The 20,872-nt window shown below is 36.1% G+C and overlaps 1 protein-coding gene across 1 annotated transcript; it reads right to left on the bottom strand.

Annotated features, from left to right (window-relative positions):
• Positions 1 to 20: 20 nt before the first annotated feature.
• LOC118747127 (gustatory receptor for sugar taste 64e-like) lies at positions 21 to 15,652 on the bottom strand. Its single transcript, XM_036481117.1, has 6 exons — positions 15,480 to 15,652; positions 12,384 to 12,460; positions 9,162 to 9,353; positions 8,893 to 9,087; positions 7,131 to 7,405; positions 21 to 104 (listed from the first exon to the last, which is right to left on the bottom strand). Exons 1-6 carry the CDS (start codon positions 15,650 to 15,652, stop codon positions 21 to 23), a joined length of 996 nt encoding a protein of 331 aa, XP_036337010.1.
• Between the last annotated feature and the right edge of the window lie 5,220 nt (positions 15,653 to 20,872).

Here is a 20,872-nt window from a genome sequence, read left to right as displayed (position 1 = left end):
TGAATTGCTGAACTTGCTGCTCAAAATTCGTAACAATCGTTCACTTTGTCTTCTTTATTGAATTGAAGCAAAACCAATTCGTAGGTGACAATGCTGCCGGCTACCTGCGAAGAAGAAATGAGAATCATGCAATAAAATACAATAACCGATATCAACAAAACCAAATAAATTGAATACCTATATAATGATGAATATATCCATATATTCACAAGAAAAGATATAAAGCAGTTTGATATAAGCATATGAAAAAGTATGCAGACTAACTATGCATGAACACTGGAAAAAATGTGAATTACTGCAAGCATTTTCGACATTTTCAATAAGTCTTGACGTAATCTTGCAATACTACGAGTATTCAGCGTGTTTGAGCAATTCTCAATCAATACATATTACATGTTACTTACCGAGAGCACCAGCCCACGAGTCAAATGAAAAAATTTCATGCCCGATAGTGCAACCACGTCTGTGGTCACTTCCTCCGAAAAACGTTTAAGCTGTCAGCATGTATTATACATATGTATGTATGTCCATATGTGGGTGTCAGCGCATGAATGTTTGGCAATGCAATTTGTGTGAAAAGTAGAAAAGAGAAAAGAAGTAATTTTTAAGCAGAAAACACAACCGACTTCAATTCTCATATACAAATTTAGGAGTACCGTTAATGTCTTCATGATCCAATGATCGGATGTAAACTATATTAGCGTGGGACCACCCCTGAGACACCACTTTCCTCATAGAAAAATAATCATGGCAATCGGTTGATGTGGTACAAAGTTTTTCGGTAACATACATAAAAAAAAATATTCTGACGAATTGATAACCTCCTCCTTTTTTTGAAGTCGGCTAAAAAGAAACAAGTAATAGGCGAAACGAGAATGAGGGACAAAGAATGTGCTGATATACAAATTCAAGCTTGTCAAATACTGTTTTGATGTGCTTCAACTCTTGCATAACATTACGCTGGGTACCACGTCACTGTAGGGGCAAAGAAAAGGAGTTCATCAAGGAATTAGTACGAAAGATAGTTACATGTCGGTTCTGACGTGAACTCTAAGAAGATTAGCATATTCATTTTATCGCGTTAAAGAGAAGTGGATAACTTATTAGAAGTATTTCTTCATATAGAAGAAATACACTGCTCTAAGGAAGTCAAATAGTTACCTTCCAGTTCTCCATAAATGGAAATCTCACCTAGATAAAGCTATTCGAAGAGGTTTGTCTAGTAATGGGGTAACGCTCCGCTTTCCAGAAATTCGTTGAGCATATCTGAGCTTAGTTGGTAGTTGGTATAAGTCGAGGCCGATTCCTTATGAGTGGCGTTTATGGCCTATCGGTTGTTTTATTAACCTTGGCGCCTCGTCCGTCAGTTCATATAGATGCGTTCTGACGTACCTAGGCGAGGGCTTTGCCGCAAGAAAATGTCTGTTCGAGTGCCCTCGTCTGTGTTATCCCACTAGTAGGGCTTGCACATCATAATGTTGTTACTCCTTGACTAGAGGGGACCCAGTGTCGGTCCGGAGTGCCGCTGTTTGGCAGCCTGTATCTTTCTCCACTGCATCCTGCTACTTTGTCCCGGACGATCACGTCCATTGGGACATTTTGCAGACTGAAGGCTCCAAGACTGGTCAAGACGTCGCAGCAGGTACCTATGGCATACAACCCAGAGGGATCCTTTTCATTAGTATGAGACAAGTTAACTCTATCCTTACGGCCAAGGTGTATGTCACGACTGGACTAGGTCTGAGATATTATATTGAAAGTAGGGCAACCAAAAGACTTATCTACATATATTCTGACTGCAGGGCTGCGCTTCTTGCCGTGAAAATAAACGAAGTGCCAGCAATGCTGGTATGAGACTGCCCTCAGCTTTTAATACTCATAGTATCTAGGAACCGGGATTACCACATTTGATAATCGCACCTCATGCTCGCAAAAAAAAGGCGCTGCATAGAATTTCATAGGCCCAACAACCTTTTCGACAAATACGGGAGGTAACATACAGACTCTTTTATCAGAAATATCAACAAGGAGAACCGAGCCGTCCATTAACTTCAATAGGAATCAAGTTTTTTATTTTCCTACTGGCTACTGTAGGATAACTGAGCACTTGTTCGTCAAGGAGTTTTCTACTCTGACTAGTAAAGATTGTATCACAAGCAACAGGAAACAGCAGAGCACTAAATGTGCCACTACGATGCTGTAACTAGGCTTCGCCTCCAGATACGTGGATCAAAGAAGGCTTTTTAGAATAGATTTTCTCAGTCGCGGTAACTACCTGCTCGCTATTCTTCATATATATTTCGAGATTGTTTCGTTAATTTCAGCAAGCGATTGCCGAAAACCATGAAATGCAAAACTACAAGCACGGTTTAGAGAACTTCGTTAGCTCAAAAGACCGCAACACTGCATTTTTGTAGATATTTTGGCAGAACGCTGCACATGGGGGTATTTGGCCGATTTATGCGACCAAAATTATTTTTATGAATATTTCAACTCGAAATGTTTAGAAAAGACGTGTTGTAATATATAGAATTGTAAACGTTTAAAATCAAATAAATAGAATGGGAGGATGTCCAATTAGTCCACCAAAACAAAGAAAATAAAGTTGCTTAACGTTTGACATCGATGTAGTCCATGTTGCCGTGGTCCGATTGTAGGAGCACGCATATTTATGTGTTCGACTCGGCTCGGAGAAGAAGGTTTATGTCTAGGCTAAAATATTAACAGAGTTACCACCTGTTAAAAAAATGTTGCTCAATTAGTTAATTGAATTGCTGCAATACGGGTATCAATGGTAATGGGTTTTAAAAGGCTTTATCTCTAAGCTACCTCCCAGCGTTTTCACTGGCTTAAACGATCAAATTCAACTTTAATTTAGGGAATTAGATAATTCTAATATGTACACCTGCGTTCAACTAATTAGAAACGAAATTCATAATGATATTGTTTGGAAATTATGTTTATTTTTTATTTTTAATAATCTTCATATAAAATATAATTCACTCTGTAACGGAAACCACAAAAATAAAAGTTTCAAAACTTGCAAAAATTGCAAAAAAAAGTTAATTTAAAAAAGTTGTCATCAAAATTTCCAAGTTTTTAATCAGTATATTTAGTAGAGTTTCGTGTATGCAGTTCTGTAACCCATTTAATTGTAGTCTAAGAAAGTGCAAGTATGAAGTCGTTAAAAATTACCGTTAATTTTTTAGAATCTTTTTTGTGGAGGGTGTTGTGCATTTTCTTCCATATAACACATGATGAAATTTTTTTTTTATATGAAAACAAAAATCCGCAACACCCTCCACAAAAAAAAATTCTAAAAAATCAACGGTAATTGTTAACGACTTGAGAGATGCACTTAAAGGAAAGCAAATGTTTATTTCGAAATACATAACCTAGTTGGGTACGCCTAACATTCCCGCTACAGGACCGAAAGATCCTAGAGAACATGAGTTTTGCTTATATCTTGAAACTTATTTTTTTTTTATTAAATGGATTCATATTCTGTTTCAGTGGCCTCAAATTTATTTACAAAAAGTTTAATTTTAGTATTACAATTACACATGAAAATGTGAGACATAAATTGAAATGCTTAAAAAAGCAAAAAAAAAAATCAAATATATCACAAATTCATTAAAAAATATGCTTTTTTACTACAACTTGTAGGTTTTTGTTTTCAGATTGATACGTGGATACTTAAAACAAAAAAAAAAAGTGGAAACTTTTTAGGCAACATTTTGGTTACACTGGACGTAACTGTTGGACTCAACAGTTGTCAATATTTTAGCAGCAGTTGAGGTAGGTAAACAGTAACGCCTTAGAAACGCGCCGAATAAAACTATTTTTTGATTCTCTTCGCCTTACATAAATTGTAAAATTTCTATTTTATACAAACACCTCCCAAACACAATAACTGCTTCAAGAATAAATCTCTTTAGTAAAATCGATTGCTGCATAATTTCTACGGAAAAAATGCTACTCTACTTTAGCGGCCAGTGAGATACCCATTGCAATGAATGGCAGAAGAAATGCAGTCAACTAGGTGAGAAAATAAAGAAAGAAAAAGGAAATTGGAGGTTGAGCTAAGTCAAAGTGGAACTGTTGGGCGCCATCAAATCACAAGTGTATTAAGCCAATCAACATTTATTGCCAGATAAAATATACAAAGTAAATAGAGTGGAAAAGGCGTAATGCGGAAAAGTGCAAGGTGACAACAAGAAGACGTAAAGTTAACTTATACGTATCTATTTATTTATGTACGAGAACTAAGGAGTAAATTTTATCACCACCATTTGAAGTGCTGCTTCAACGTTTATTGAGTGGACAAGGAATTTTCAGTACTCATTGCTATCATTGATTAAGAAGTTTAAGAGTTGTAAAAATGTTGACCTATTACGTGTGCTTTTAAGGCAAAAAAAATAAAAAATTATTTTTGGCGTATTTATTTTTAAAACGTTAATCATATGATTTTTCTGTTTGTTTTATTTTTTTTTATTTTTTTTTTATGTTATAATAAATGCTTATTGTCTATGATGGCTTCAAATATTTTTTATCATAGCTACTTGTATGATATTGCTCTAAGTTAACGATGCATATGTATGTAAATACATACTCGTATGTATCTTCATTAGGGGGTTTCAGAAATTTTTTTTTGCAAAATTCGATACGCATACCCTCAAAATTTATTTCATTTGACCCACAGTATACAGTTTTATACTTCATTAAATCTTAGATGAAAATTACCATTAATTTCTTATGATTTTATTTTACCGTCGGTGTTTGTGGTTTTATTCCATTTAAAAATAAATTGTGTTCATCCGTTTTTAGGACGTATATGTGCGCAAAAAAACTCTAAAAAATCAGCGGTAGTTCCTGGAAAATTTTAATTGCACATTATTACTAAAATCAAAAGAACTATAAAACTTTATACTCAAAAAAATTGAAGCACTTCTGAGAAAAAAGTTTTAAATTTGGATGAAAGTTTTATAAAATTTGTTTCAGTGTTCTATAAAGTTGTATGTTTGGGTTTATATGGTATTGGTGAGGGAATGGACTACACTTCGTTGCATAATTTTAAGACCGCCACATATTAACAAGTTTTGACTATTTATTTTCATATTATTTATTTTTATTATTTTCTTATAAACATATAGTTCATTCAATAACAAACACCATACTAATCCACATTTCAAACTTTGTGCAAAAATTATAAAATTCAGAGAATTTTCACCAACATTTTACACTTTTTTTATAGAATTTTTGGAAAAGTATTGCGTTGCATTTTTATAGCCTAAGCTGTTGTTCATTTTTTTCCTTGTAAAAAAATTTGCGAACATACTTTTTTTGGAAGAAAATGAGTAATAGCGTCAACAAAAAAATTCACAAAAATCAACGGTATTTAGTAGCTATTGAAACTCGCACTTTATTATACTAAAATTGCTTGGGCTATAAGACTGCATACGCAAAACTATTTAAAAATTTATTTAAAAAAGTCTAAAACATTTGGTAAAAATTCTCTGAATTTTTATAATTTTTGCACAAAGTTTGAAATGTGGATTTGTATGGTGTTGGTTATAAAATGAAGTATATTTTATAATACTATGTTGGTTTGGAGACAAACCAGTTTCAGCGTTTTACCATCTTCAGTGTAATTTACTGTTCTCGATAAAGATGACACAACGCCGAAACTGGTTTATCTCCAAACTAAATTTGACAAGGGACGACGGAAAAGCGTTCCGCAATACATCGTTTCTTCCAGTCCTTTTAAACAGAGAAAATATGTCAAATAAAACTGGTTAATTTAAAAATGGGGAACCGGTTTTTTCAAATCGCGTTTTTTTTTCAAATTATCGACTTGAAAGTGTTTGAAAGTGTTTAAATCTTAACTTAATAACAAGCCTATCATTAAAAATTTTTCTAAGTTAATTCCAACTCACCTCAGGGCACCAATATTCACTCGAAATACCACGAAAAACCACCAGCGGCCGTCGCGATTCATCATTAATTTCGGCGCTGTACAACGACAGCATTAGTGTGCGCATCAAGAGGAAGCCCAGCGAGAACCAGAAGTACATAACGTGTGAATAGGATGGCTTTTTCCTAAAACGAACGAAAATGTCTTTTTAGTGCAGCTGCGGGTATCTGTACATCTTTATAAAGAGCATTTTATAAGCGTTATGAAGCACACGTAGATCCGATACAAGAGTCGGGTGGATAAGCCCCTTAATTTACAGAGGCATTTGAATAAGATATTGAGGAATTCGTAACAGATGATGAAGAAGTTGGAAAGCGTTGTAAGAACTGCTAAACTGAATAGCGGCGACACCGTATACAGCAAAAGAACGATGCTGCTGTCGTATGCAGATGATATCGACATCGTCGGCCGATTCTTACTTCTCAATTCTTCTCATGCCTTTTATATGACGCAGAAACTTGGAGAGAGCTTTGGGAGCTTTTGAGAAGACAATTCTAAGTAAGATCTTTCGCCTTGTTCGCCCAGGTAACGAGTACCGAAGAAGATGGAATGAAAAGATCTCTCGCCTCGACACCAATGGATGAATAACGAAGGCAAGGGCGCCCGCGAACACAATGAACAGGCCATGTTTGGAAATACTACCTGACTGCTTTCGAAAGGAGGGAGACAATTGGCTTAATTTCTTTGTCACGGCTCAAATCGATAAATGATTTTAGTGCTTCAATACCCGTACTCAGAATAAGGAATTACAATATTAGCTTACTACTTAATACTCACTGTAGGCTCTTAAGAATTTTTCCGCATATAAAAAATAAGTTGTTGGAGAAACATAATAGCGTAATAACGGAAATGGTGTCATCTGTAGCTTCGCATAGTTTACATAAATTGCGATAATTTATGCGATTTTCCATCCAAAATTTCTGCGTGGTTGGCTGCCATGAAAACAAGAAAGACAAGACAAGTGCTAGTTAGACATATTTTTAAATATGCGCCACTTAAGAAACAAATCAAAGGTGAAAATAAAAAAACAGTGAAAAATATGGGTAACTTACACTCTAATCAAAAGATGAAAGTGAAAAATTAAATCGAATTTTCAACAGCATAATGAAAATATTTTGCCAATAGAAATAATGTAGCAAGCAATTTGACGCCTTACCCGCTTGGCTGCACGCAACATATGTTCGTTGAGTTGGCGAAAACGTGCCGACAGCGCCACGCTCACCGCCATCACGAAGATATCATTGAAATTCCACGCGAATGTCGATATCACATTCAAGACTTTGCCAAAGATGCCCGCCAGGTTGGTGTAGTCGAAGTAAACAAAAAACTGCGACCAATTTGAGTAGAGGAAACTCTGAATGGGATGTCCCGGCATGGCTGGACACGCGTTTACATAATAGATAATACCCAACATGCTCAGCAAATGCTCCACTACGTAACAAAAGTCAAACAGAAGGGAAACGTAGTTAGCAGAAAAGTGGTAAAGTAACACAACGCAATGCACAGAGGGCCAGTAGGCATTCAAAAATGGGCAAAGGTCAACTTTAGAATATTAATTTTTTATGCTAATAGCCAAAATATAAAGTATTTAAGGTAATTGTTAGCGAAATATTACAGCAATTGCCCTAATATTGTGGTCACAATTTCATTTTGATTAAAATAGTTGTATATTAACTTTACATGTCCGGTGTATAGTAAAATAAAATTTTTTTACCAGAAAATAATAAATATTTTCCTTTTGTCTTTTGTTTTTTGTTAATAAGATGTAGTCATATAAAAAAGTAGAAACCCATAATTCAAAATAGCCTTTGCTTAAAATAATTCGACATCTTTATTAAGCCAGGCGTTAATTTTCATGAATTGTGCTCGTTGTCGTTTAGCAGTACTACTCCTGTGTATCATCGCACAACACAAAAACAAAACATGAAATCTACTCTGCATTAAATGTACTTTTAAATGAATTTGCTCAATTTTGCACATTTTGAGTTTTTTTTTATCTTTTTCATCCTCTCCACTGTAGGTGTTTATCAGTACCTATAGAAAATTAATTCCAAATTTTTAATTTTTTGAGTTGCTGCGATAAGTTCCGAGATGATGAACATAACTGACGATTCATCCACACTTTAATTGTTTTACTTAAAAGCTGAAATTTTAAATTGTTTTTTTTTTTTTTAAAGAATTGAAAAGTTAAGAAAACCAAAAACAAGTAACATACAACCAAAATACAAAACTAAGTCTAAATTCTTAATTGGTAAAAAAAAATTAAAAATATAAAAAACAAATAAATGGAAAATACAGAAAGAAATAAAGAGGCCTGAATTGGTAATTGGTAAAAAAAAAATAAAAAAATTAAAAACCAAAAACCAAAAACAAAAGTAAATAAAACTACAAAAAAATGAAAAGCGAAGACTAAGTTTTTAATTCGCAAAAATATCTATATGAATATAAAAAAAAACAAAAAAAATGCAAAATATAAAATAAAAAACCCGTGAAGTCTACATTCGTAATTGGTAGAAAAACTATAGATATAAAAACAAAAACAAAAACTGAAATCTACATTCGTAGTGTAGCCTCCTGCTGGTGGGCTTCGGCAACTTCATTTTATGTAGGCTGACTAAGCCGTTTCGAGTTTTTTAAATCTCGCTTCAAATTCGTAATCATGGAGTAGCTAGTTTCAAGCCAATCCGATTACTTTACACAATATTATCCGCCATATTGACTCCGCCATATTTAATTTTTAAAATCTAACTACCTGTAGCAAGTTTTAAGCCATTCCGATAAGATTTCGAATATTGACCACTTTTTATCGTTTGCTGGCCCATAGTGCAATAGTGGAACTTTGTAGCAATGAGCAGCGCCAAGGGCGCATAGGATTTGTATCTTTATGTACGTATGTATGTATGCACGTACATACTCACCCACAGAGCACATAGTGGCCACCAGTGTGATCATTTTTATACGATACGCCAAAGCTGCTTTCTGCATTTCGGTTTTTAAGGGCGGCAACTGGGACTCGGTACGCTCCCATTGCAGCATCAGCGCTGGCCATTTGCGTGCCAATTGAAAAAATGCTATAGAAATAACAAATATCGATACATAGAAAACGACCGCCTCTATAAGTGGGAAAGAAAATATTATAGTTTAAGAATTTTAAATTAATAGTCGGATTCATCCCCTTTCAACTTACCAACTGTGTCGAAACTAAACGATGCACGGAATGCAACAGAAATCGTGAGCAAACTGGCGGGTCCCAGGCAGGCGATTACCAGCAAAGCGTACCAGGTGCGCACACATTTCCAAGAAAAATACATTTCTGATGCAGACTTTGAGAGCACACCACAAACGGGCATCAAAGCAAATAGCTGTGCTAATAGCAAAACTGTGAGTAGTAAAAAAAAGTGTGCACACATACAAATACATATACATATGTATGAACATAATTAGGTATGATTTGAATTCTCAAAGAAGAAATATGTATTCGAGAAAGTATGAAAAATACGAGTACAAACAAAAAATTTTAATGGGAACAAGCACGTGCATTCTTTAAATGGAAATTGATTTTCTTTTTTTGTTGTAAATGTATTTTTAGGTTTTGTGCCCGCCCAGCTTCAAGAATAAAACCATTTGCATTTCTAAGTGCACGTTCCGTATTCTAGGTTTAGTTTAGGTTAGATTGTGGTGGCCGGACCGAGATGTGAGCTCCTATAGCCATTTAATTAGATTTTCCATTTTGTTACCGTACTGCATAGATTTTTCTTTGAACGGCAACTACTGGTAATCTTCGTTAAGTTAACAGAAGCACTGGGTGCCTAAAACAAAGTTCCGCAGTCGGCTTATATCCACTCCGGAGAATCCCTCGGGAGTGTTTAAGATATGCGTGACCAGGTGTTTAAAACTTAATCTGACGAATGCCGGCGGAAACTGAGAAGGAAGTGCTGAGATGATTCTCACCCTCATCATCCAAGCAGCTGCAGATCCCTGATTAAGTTACACCGCGTGAGTTTCTAAAGGACAATATCTGCAAAGAACACCGGTTAGAATCGAGGGCTGTCGCATAGCCAGCTGCAGAAACTCCCTTTATCGCCTGCGGTCAACAACCGGCCAGGAGGACCTTGCAACTTAGCATATCAGGATTTTATCCCAGCACACGCTGAGCCCACTGTACGCCCATCTGTCTAAGAGCAAGCCTCAGGTTTCCAACGGAATTTCTATGTCCTCCTTATCCGAGGTGAAGGCATCGAGGGTACCTTGCCTAGCCAATTCATCAATTCTCTAATTTCCATTGATGTACCTGTGCCCTGGGAGCCAGATCAGCTTGATTTGGAAGTATTTCGAGGCGTTTGAGTGAGAGGTCCGTCATTCCGCTGGGTTATCAGAGTAGATGTTTACACTTCTAATCGACGAAACGGCTGTCAGCTTTCTGGCGTGCACCTTTGCCTAAAAACGCTACAGAAATCCAGCATCCTTAACATGAGATTTGTTGAGCGTTCCTGATATAAAACACCTTCTACAACTCTGATATCCAGCTCCGATCCGCCCATGAAGATATTTATTACACCCGCAAAGTCAATAGGTGCAACACGGAGCATAGCGTTAAGCGCCAGTGTGGGAGTGATCCGGAGCGATACAGTGATTTCAACGAGGGCCGCCGTTTGCGTGCGATCGAGATAAGTAGAGAGTAGACTTTTCTACGTGCTAATTTCGAGGCTAATTCGAGACATTTTCGGGTACATTTCGGTAGTAGTGGGGAACTAGCTCAGAACTTTTTCGGGTCTAGTTCGGAACTATTCCGGCACTAGCTCGGGCCCAGTTCGGAACTTTTCGGGGTCATTTCGGTTCAAAACTTTTTGTGGACCATTTCGGGACTAGGTTGGGACACAGATGTTCGCACATTAAATTTTATGACTACCTGGTACTCATGCCCTTTTTTTGTTAGCAACACTTTTAAATTACACATTTTCATTAGAGCTTCTCAGTTATCAGCTAACATGCAAATTGTTATTTTTCACTTAAATTTTTCACTTACCGGGTCCAATGGCCTCCAAAAAACTTCCTGAGTGTTCGTAATCTTTTTTTGTGCCACGACGAAAAATATTCCGTGCTGCAAAGATTTGCAAATATTGATCAAAATAAGACAGTTAAATATATATTTTGTGTACATATATGCAATTTTCACATATTTACAAAAATTCGTAGCTTACATATAAAAAATTCAAAATTCACTTTTTGATTTATATGATGGATTTCATCGAATTACAACTCTCCACATCGTTTTATGGAAAAAGAAAATTATTAGTCACGACTTTTCCCATTTCAGTGAATAGTCACTGTTACGTCTTTTCGCATTTCAGGTGACGATATACTCCTTGTTGTTGTTCATTACCTTTTATTAAAAATATAGTATATTATACAAAAAAAAATGTAAATCCGATTTTCAAATTTTATAAAAATTAAAAAAAAGTCAACAAAGGCGTGCGTTATCCTAATGACCAGTCGTGAAAAAGTTAATAATATTTTTTTTAATTAGAATTTCGGGTACGCAGTTATATAGCCCGTGCAATTTTAGTAAAATAAAGTGAAAGTTTCAAGTGGCTACTGCAAATTGGCGTTGATTTTTGGCATTTTTTTGGTTGACTGTACAAATTGAAAATGGAAGAAAGTTCCATATAAAAATTTTGTCGAGCATACTTTGTGTGGATGAAAATGCGCAGCACCGTTAAAACAACAAATTGTCATAAATCAAGGCTATTTTACAGGCACTTGAAACCTGCACTGTATTTTACCAAAATTGGATGGGCTATAAAACTGCGTATAAGAAATTTCTCTGAAAATAGTATTAACATATTTAGTGCAGGGCATAAGGATAGCGCAAAGGGGCGCGCTTTTGAAATTGTAATTTTTTTTTATAAAATTTTAAAATCAGATTTACACGTTTTTTATTGTAAAAAAAAATTTTCACTTTTAAGAGATCGGATAACATTCAATTAAAACACAAATTATATCAGGCTACTCTCTGGATGCCAAACTAGCCACAACAAACTACGATTTCATATGCACTGAGTAGTTATTATCGGTGTGTCAGAATGCTGACTCTGCTTTGAAGACGAGGAAGTTTCCAAGTATATTTCAGCCTGGGCTAGACAACGATTAATTTATTTTAAAGCTCCAATCGTTAAACCATTAATTATTAGGAATTCAACTACTAAGACTATTTTAGGGTTCACTACGGAAGCTAGGGGCGTCCTAGGCATACTGGGTTAGAGCGCTTTAGATATACAAAAGACATTTCAGGTTGCAGTATCTCTTATTCTGACATACCAGTGCTTTTATCTATCCATATACATACATACATACATATCTATACGCATAGGTATATATACCTTTTTTTAATGCCACAAATACTACTTACCTTGCAACATGCGTTTGTGTCGTTTGCGTTGTTTTAACATATTCGGCGTAGCACTTCGCTGCTTCAACTCAACTATTCTATATATAAATAAAAAAGCAAAAAGCAAAATTTAATAGGAATTGAATTTAAATGCGAAACTCAAATTAAATTTCGATAAATTAAACGAAAAATATGTATGTATACTTATGTATGTATGTGTGTACGAACATTTACTGGCAAAATAAAATTATGTAGATGAAGTGCATATCGAAAAAAACCCAATAACCAACCGAAAAGCACTACTCACTCGCTGCCCACTTTACGGTTTCGCTGCCACAATTTAATATGTTGCAAGCGCAACTCCTGACGTTGCAACCAATTTTTAGTTATATTTGCAGCAATTTTCATAGCAATTTAGTAATTTGTTTTTTTATTTTTATTTTTATTTTTTTCTTCTTCTAACATTGAAGAGTATGCAAATTTCTCTATTGCATTTTCGTTTAATGCTTTGCGATTATTAATTCGCGTTGGTGCGCGGCTGCAGAAATTCAACAATTTCAAGCTAAATTTCATTTCCGACTAAACGCGTGAGTTGGCAATGTATGTACAATTATATGTACGTGAATACGCTTGAGTGGACAAACTATTTGTAAATATGTATGTATGTATGCATTATTGCATGCCTGCATTGGTGCAAGCGAAATGCGTAAACAGGTATGTGACCGCCCACATTGTGTACATTTTAAATAACTTCATTGATGGAATTTAAATGAATAAGTTAGTATAAAGTGTTGCGGAATTAATAAAAAACACTTATGAAAGGACAACACTAAATTTCAAATGATTAAACACCGTTATTAGTAGCAAAATGGGGCGTCGAGTTAAAAATGTTCAACTTGAACGTGTTAGCTTCAATTTTCAGCATTAAAACGACGAAAGCCATTGTACTTAATTGGCAAACCGTTGTTAGCGTAACTTTGCAAACCAAAAAAAAAATGAGAGTGACGTAAAAGTGATTACAACTTGGAACTGTGCATAATCCTACTAAATAATACTAAATATATAAATATGAACGTGTGTGAATGAGTGAGTGTGTGGGTAATTTTGGTGATTTTTCACACTAAATATTCTTTGATGAGGGTTGCCACGTTCTTCAAAAGTTATAATCAATTAATTAATAAGCCAAATAGATAAAATATTACAACAGTGTACACATCAAATTTTTTTTAAAGGGATTGCCAGCTGTTAAAATGCTAACTCGAATAATTAATAAGTTCACTAAAGACAACCACAACCGTGGAGGCGTTGAAACGAAGATGGCTAAAAACTATTTGTTTTTAAAATATTTTTTAACAGCGTTGCCACCTGTTCAAAAAATTAAATTCCATTTAATCAACAAGTTAAACGAAATATTTTAATGAGGGTATCAAATGAGAGAGATTTTACGAAATCAGTATCTATTTGGCAAATATTTTTGAAGAGGGTTGCCACCAGCTTAGGAATTTAGTTGACAAGTTATAGTAAATCCCGCTATTATTATAAATGTGAAAGTTTGTAAAATGTATACTAAAATAGCCAGCTCAGTTGAAATTTGATACATTGACCCTGTTCTGGAACCTCGAGACCAAAGCATCTTTTTTAAGTAAAGTTTATTATTTTCCGTGATATAATTTGTGTGTGTTTTTTTTTTGTTACATGTACGTTAAACCGAACTAAATGCCTGGCCTTCTAACGACAAATGGTTTTATGAGAAGCTTTTCAGGGCATAAATATACTCGGCGGTTTGCGATTGCCTGCAATGGAGCGGCCCTTGTAAAAGAGCTTTTTTTAATCTAGATCTTGCTTGATGATATATACATATATATATTTTTTTTCGAGAAAGCTGACCGTAATAAACTAGTACGTATTTTAGTAGCTAAGTATTTAAAGATTACTCACCGTGCTTAGAACAGGCCATAACTCTACATAAGAAAGCTGCTCCAACAATCGCGATGCAAAACCAACGGCAAATTCTTGGCTTCAAGCTCGATTTTTCGCCTATGGCTCTCTTGCACGGCACCTTGGGTATTGTCTTGTGACATCCCTCGAAACTTGGTTCTCACAAGTGCTCGCCGTTACTACGCTGCCGATGAACGTTTGGTTTACAAACTCGACCAAAGAGCTGTCCCCAAGTTGTCATCAAGGTATTTGTTAGGGCATATTTTATTGAAAATCCACAAAAGCTGCAAGGTAATAGTCTTTGAAACTTTAGGATTATTCGATATATGTGGCCAGAATGTGAATCTTTGAATCTCCGTTTTGGTAGTCCTTTTGACAGCAAACGACTCTTAATAGTGAGAAAAAAGAAGACCCTATAAAACTATAATCTTAAGATCGCGTGAAGTTTTGCTGGCGAGGCAGCCCCCCTCGCTGTATATGTGTACTTAAATTTAAAACGGGGTCTGAAAGTGATCGACAACCAGTCTACAAAAGTTTCTAGTTCCGTGGCATGCCGCTTCTAAGTATGAAGTTGTGATGTTCTGATTAGATGCGGACCTGCAGCTTTAATGGGTTGAAAGTTTCGTACAGTTCTCATAATCTTCTCTTTCGTAACAGGCGTATTCCTCATTCCACACGAAGAAAGGTCGATGGTACTTCTGTTCCCGACCCACTATGGTCCAGGATTCATCTTACTTCGACAAAAACAATAATTTTTCTTAACCTGGCAGATGAAGAAACTCCGAAAATCTTTTTAAGACGATCTGTTCTCCTCTCCTATCGTCTTTTTTTATAGGCATGTTGCAGCAGATTACAACTTTTCTAACCAATTTTGCAGCTCAGTATTTTGCCTTCGGTAAACTTCTCGGTAGAGCCAAAGAGACCACCAATGGGGTTTTCTCTTTCCCTTAGGTTTGAGGTCAAGACAGACTTGAGCCAGCTCGCTAGGTGGCCAGTATGCTAACCTGTTCTTATTCAGTGATTCTTAAGTTCAGTCGAACGTTCGCAACAATTTTCGAAAAGTTAGGAATCGCCGCCATAAAAGTAGGTTGCATGCCTCTTACTGCCAATTACTACTAAATTAGTTATCAAAAGGTAACTGAAAAGTTACTCACCTTGACTGTTAATATCCTTACTCACCTCTGGGCATGATGTGCATTAGCATCACCACCAATTGGGGCAAGTCCACCCCTGAAGTTGTGCATCATGTTACGCAGCGGCGTATGAGGAGGGCCCTTAGCCTCCTTTGGAATATAAACTAAGGCCAACGCGAACAGATTGCCTCCTATCGCCATGTGTAGCCATGACGTCATCATCAAATATCCTTAAGTTGTTCACCAAAACTTCCTGGATGAGCGCCACCTCCACGTCTCCTCTTTAAGGACGTTCAAGTAGAGCAGCAAAAGCTTCCTAAGACCTGTGGAAGTTGTTCAACAGTACCTCGTTTTAGGTACCTGCCTCCTCCTCCACCGTTACGACGGAGAGAGTGGCGTCAGCCTTGCCTCAATAAAGTTTTAGGATCACCACGTCCAGGCTATAGAAAACTCAGTCCTAAATGCTCATTGGACTCCGTATTCAGTTACGGCACGACTTGCTTTGAAAAGCCATCTATTTTCGTTAGAAGGGATGACTGGAAACTAACCACCTTACTCCTGGTCTGATTCCTTAAGCCTTGTCGTGGGTAGACATCCTTTAATTTCTAACACCAACCTCGTATCGTCGGATTATACCGTTTTAATATAACCCAGGTGCAAACCGAACTCAGACAAGACCCGAGGTTTTATACCACCACATTTGCCTTCATCCATCGTAATTGCCACAGTCAATACGCAAGTGAGGATCCTAGAAACTTCAGCAGAGCTAAGCCTTGCTACCCAGGACGGTGGCCGGAGTTGCCTAGGTGTAGTCTGTGCTACTCCACTGGAACCCTTGGAGTGGTTTTGATATTTGGTAGTAGGACTTTCGTCCTCTCCATCGTTTACGCCCTAGGATGAATTTCCCGAAGTTTCCATCATTACGATCCCTCCGATATAAATTTTAATGACCGCTGGGGCCGTGGAACCCCATCTACTAGCTTTTCAGTAGTGTTGGCATTCGATGTGCACATGGCACCATAGGCAGCAGATTGACCAATCCTTCCAGCACCATTCCTGTAGCTTTGGTGGTGATGGGCCCCATTACGGAGTTTAGGTCTGGTTCAGAGCTACGCCAGAATTGCGTTCCTCAAGGGTATAAAGCGCTACTGCTGCGCCGTTCTACACCGATTTATAGTGAAGCCCCATAGGATCACATAGTTTAGTCAGAAGAAAGAAAAATTTCGAGGCCATGCGAGAGTTGATGCCTGCGCTTCGGAGACAAGGCGCTCAAAACTACATGAAGTTCAGAAACTCGAGTCCTCTAAAATGTTAGCCACTCCGCCAACTTATCGGCAATTAGATTGGAAAGTGCTTCGAGAACTGTCAGATTTTCAACAACACGATGGCAGTAGGGCATCATTCTGCAAGCCATTTCTGAAAGCCAGTCTGAAACAAAGCGAAGGTCAAGCTAAAAAGAGGGCGATGCCACTTTCTTTTATCTGTTCCCCAAACAGGGTCGGGGTTCACAGTGGCCCTAACCAAATGTGCACGAGTGGAGTGTGGAGAGGGGTAGTAAGAAAAAGAGGGTAAGTGCTTAAAACATTGCAAAATCAGACTTGAACTACGCGCTCGGGCCATATGGAAAAAAATTTCATAAATCCACTAGAGCTTTTAAAGTTTAAGGCGCCATAGCTGTTCAAACTTAAGAAATACTAATTGGCCACAATGGATTCCTCCGCTGATAAAAATGTACCTACTTACCTTAACTGCTTTCGTTCATCATTTATGCCAGCAAAGTTGAATAAGAGCCGAATTTACACAGTAAGTATGTAGCAATGTATTTCAAATGTGAACGTTGAAAAGCACAACGACAAGCCCAAAACAATATACCAAGAATATTACATTATTGTCATTATTAACGAAACGCGAATTCTTTGTTAGGCCACATTTCGACGCCGCTGTCACACGCCATCTGCCAATGGGTCATTGTGCTGCGACCGCCCATAAATGTCAACGCAACAGACGCGCACACAAAAATTTATTGGCATAAATACGAAATTCACTACAGCGTCTACGTCAAGTGACGGAGGGCTAAATTCCTGCAGAGTAACATAAGGGCGAGCGACAAGTTGTGAATATGGCGAAAGCAAGTAAGGAAGCAGACTATAAGGAATAAAAATCACGGCTTTTATAAAAGAATACGATTGTAGATGGTATCAACAATAGCACCCTAGCGACATCTCATTAGTGTCCTGCCGCGCTGTACTGTGATAAATGCACTTTAATGTGTAAAATGCTGTCAATAATATTAGCCCCTTAACGCTAAATGATAACAATAAAGTGCAAAACAAAATGAAAAGTTGCTGCGAAATAATTTGAGAAAGATATTTGCCTAAAAAAAAAATTATTTCAGGCCAACCCAATCAAGATCAAGGCTAGTCCAAGTATTGAAGACATCAAAGCGTTGTAATCCACCACAAATAGTTATCTTATTGGAAGGTTTTTTTTAATAAAAAAATTTTTAACACAATTGGTGATTCAAAACTTGGTGAGACGAAAGATTCTCCATACATATACTTAAATATGAATAAGCTTGCGTGCATCTACGTTCTACATACATGATTGACAAGCCTAGCTTTGATTTTGCCGGTGCGATGCGAGTCTCGCTACAAATTTTTATTTCTAGTAACTATTTTTACTTAAAACAAGTAAGAAAGTCTAAGTTCGGGTGGAGCCGAACATTAAATACCCGGCGCAAGTATTATATATATGTTTTTTCACCTTTCCGAAACCTACCGCTAGATGGTAAGCCGGGGTGTATAAATTTTAAGTAAATTAGCGTCCTAAAATTTCGAAATATTGCAGTTTCAAGCATTTCCGAAATTTACCGTTATATGAAAAGCGGCCGTAAATTTAGTCCGATTTCAATAATTTTGAACGTTTTGCTTTTATGTGGCAAGCACAATAAAAACACCGAGTTTGGTACAAATTGGTAGAACGGTTACCGATATACATATATGTGATCATAAGTGGGCTTTGCCACGCCCATTTTCCAAAATTTTACCATAAACGTATTCCTTGGTAAAGAATTGTTGCAAGCATCAATTTTGAATAAATTAGCTTTAATATTTACTGATTTATCGAAGATTTTTTATTTCTCTAAATTACCGTTATATGGGATGTGGGCGTGGTTATTGTCCGATTTTTTAAATTTCCGGCCATTTAGTATGCTGTATAAAGGCCAACAGCTGTGCCAAGTTTGGAAGAAATTGGTGTAGCGGTTACCAAGAAATACACATGTAACCATAAGTGGGCGTGGCTACGCCCATTTTCCAAAAATTTATAATATTCTTACTTTTCGTCTGAAAATTATTGTAAATATCAACAGACAGACGGACGGACAGACAGACATGGCTTAATCGATTTCTCTATTCATTCTGAGCATTTATGCATGCATTTGTCTATATCTATCTCGATTCGTTTTGGCTGTTACAAACAACAGTTATGTGAACAAAATTAATATACCCTTGTGCACAAGTGCGCTCGGGTACAAAAAAAAAACATTTAATAAGTGAAAAAGGTATGTAAATATAGATCTATATGGGGCATTCCATACAAAAATGGACGTGGTTCACACTCCATGAGCTTGATTTGTTTAAAAGTTTTTAGGGTTGATGGAGAAACATAAAGATTAATGGCCTTATTCATAAAAAATAAAGTAGTTTTAAAATAGGTTTATAAACTGAAAAATGTATGAAAAATTAAATTTTTGGGTGCACCAGGACAAATAAGTGTTAAAAATATCCTTTTAAAACTTTATCCTTGAATATCCTTAGAAATTTCCAATATTTATTTTTGAAAAGGTCAATATGTAAACTACCACATCCTCGAATTCCGTCCTTCTAACTTTATTAGTTGTAGATTAAAAAAAAATTTGACTTCTCTTTGTAAGATATTGATAGTTACAGTATACATAAATGAAGATACTTGCGAATGTTTCGTTTTAAAGTCGTTAATAAAAAATACTGTATATTTTATTTTGTATAAAGTACAATTATATCAAAAAATTTTATTTTACAATTTCTTTTAAAAACTTGCGTTTTATCTGTATCATTTTCTCTGTTTGGGTTTGTAAGGGTGTCCTGAAAATTTGCAATTGTAGAACATTTTTAACTGGTCTGACAGGGCGTATGATGAACATTCAATTATTAAATTCAACTTATGTAATAATTTGTTTTACTGTTTTAAAAATAAACAGCCTCTCATAATATAAAATAAACAAAATAATATGTGTTATTATTTGATATGTCCTCTTGGGTTGATTAAGAAGCAAATGTTATATATATTCGCAGGATTTAATTGAATATAGAGTGACGAGCAAAACCGTAACATGGTTTAACACTTTTTGTTTCAGCCACCGCTATATTTCCAAGTTCTAACGACTTTCATACTTTTGCTGTATATTTTTATTGGTACATCCCTACTCCCTCTCTCATAATGATTTGAAGTCAATACAACAACAATAAAAAACCAGCAGACAAAAATGTAAATTAAGGCAGATGTTACAGTTTTGCACTCATATATTTTTAAGGGCTTTTTAACAATTTCCACGAAAAAAGGAACTACTAACACAATGTTCAGTACTCTTTTGCCTGTTTCAGTTCCTAGATGTGATTTGGCATACCTTATTTGTATCTTTGTAAAAATTCTGGAGGTATATCCTTAGTTTGCTTTCACAGCTCATGTACTCGATTTTACGGACTCTGATACTTATTAAGCTGTGCTTTTAGTTGATTTCGCAAATTCGATGAGATTCATGTCCGCGGTTTGTGGAGGTCATTTCAAATTAGAAAATGTTTGCTTTTGTATCCAGTCTTTGCGAACATATGCAGTATGTTTTGGGTTATTTTTCAGCAGAAACTCTCATTTTTCGACTACATCTTGCAAATTTTGTTGAAATATGAACAGATACTGTTCCTTACGCATAATGCGTACTAACGGACCAACAAAATTTTTGAAATACAACCCCAAACAATTAAGATCCTACCACTGTGATTCACAGTTTGCAGTACATGATGCGCTTAGGCTTAATTTGGGTCTTTGATCCAATACTATGCCCGGCCATCTAATTGAAAGCGATTAATTTAGTCTTGTCAGACCAAATAACCTTCGATTGAAACTTAAAAATATGGTTTTTATTGCATTCTGAACGGCCTAACATATCCCAATAGGCAACGGTTCGGTTTTCGTGCGATGCAGCGAAATGCTGCCACACACGCACATGTATTATGATCAAATTTGCTTTTTTCTTCTTTATGATGCCTTTGCGCTCAATTTGACAATTCTTCGCCTCGCTGTCTATTGATTTGCATTAAAGTTTAATACCTTAAGCGCTTCTGTAATAGTGGCTGCATCGCTACTTGCTTCTAAGTTCACAAGATATCGTACCGTAATATT

This window comes from Rhagoletis pomonella, unplaced genomic scaffold (genome assembly GCF_013731165.1).
Source record: "Rhagoletis pomonella isolate Grant_MI unplaced genomic scaffold, Rhpom_1.0 Rhpom_scaffold_00011, whole genome shotgun sequence".
Lineage (NCBI taxonomy): Eukaryota > Metazoa > Arthropoda > Insecta > Diptera > Tephritidae > Rhagoletis > Rhagoletis pomonella.
Note: the sequence above shows the minus strand (reverse complement) of the source record. Positions and strands in the feature narration are given on the sequence as shown.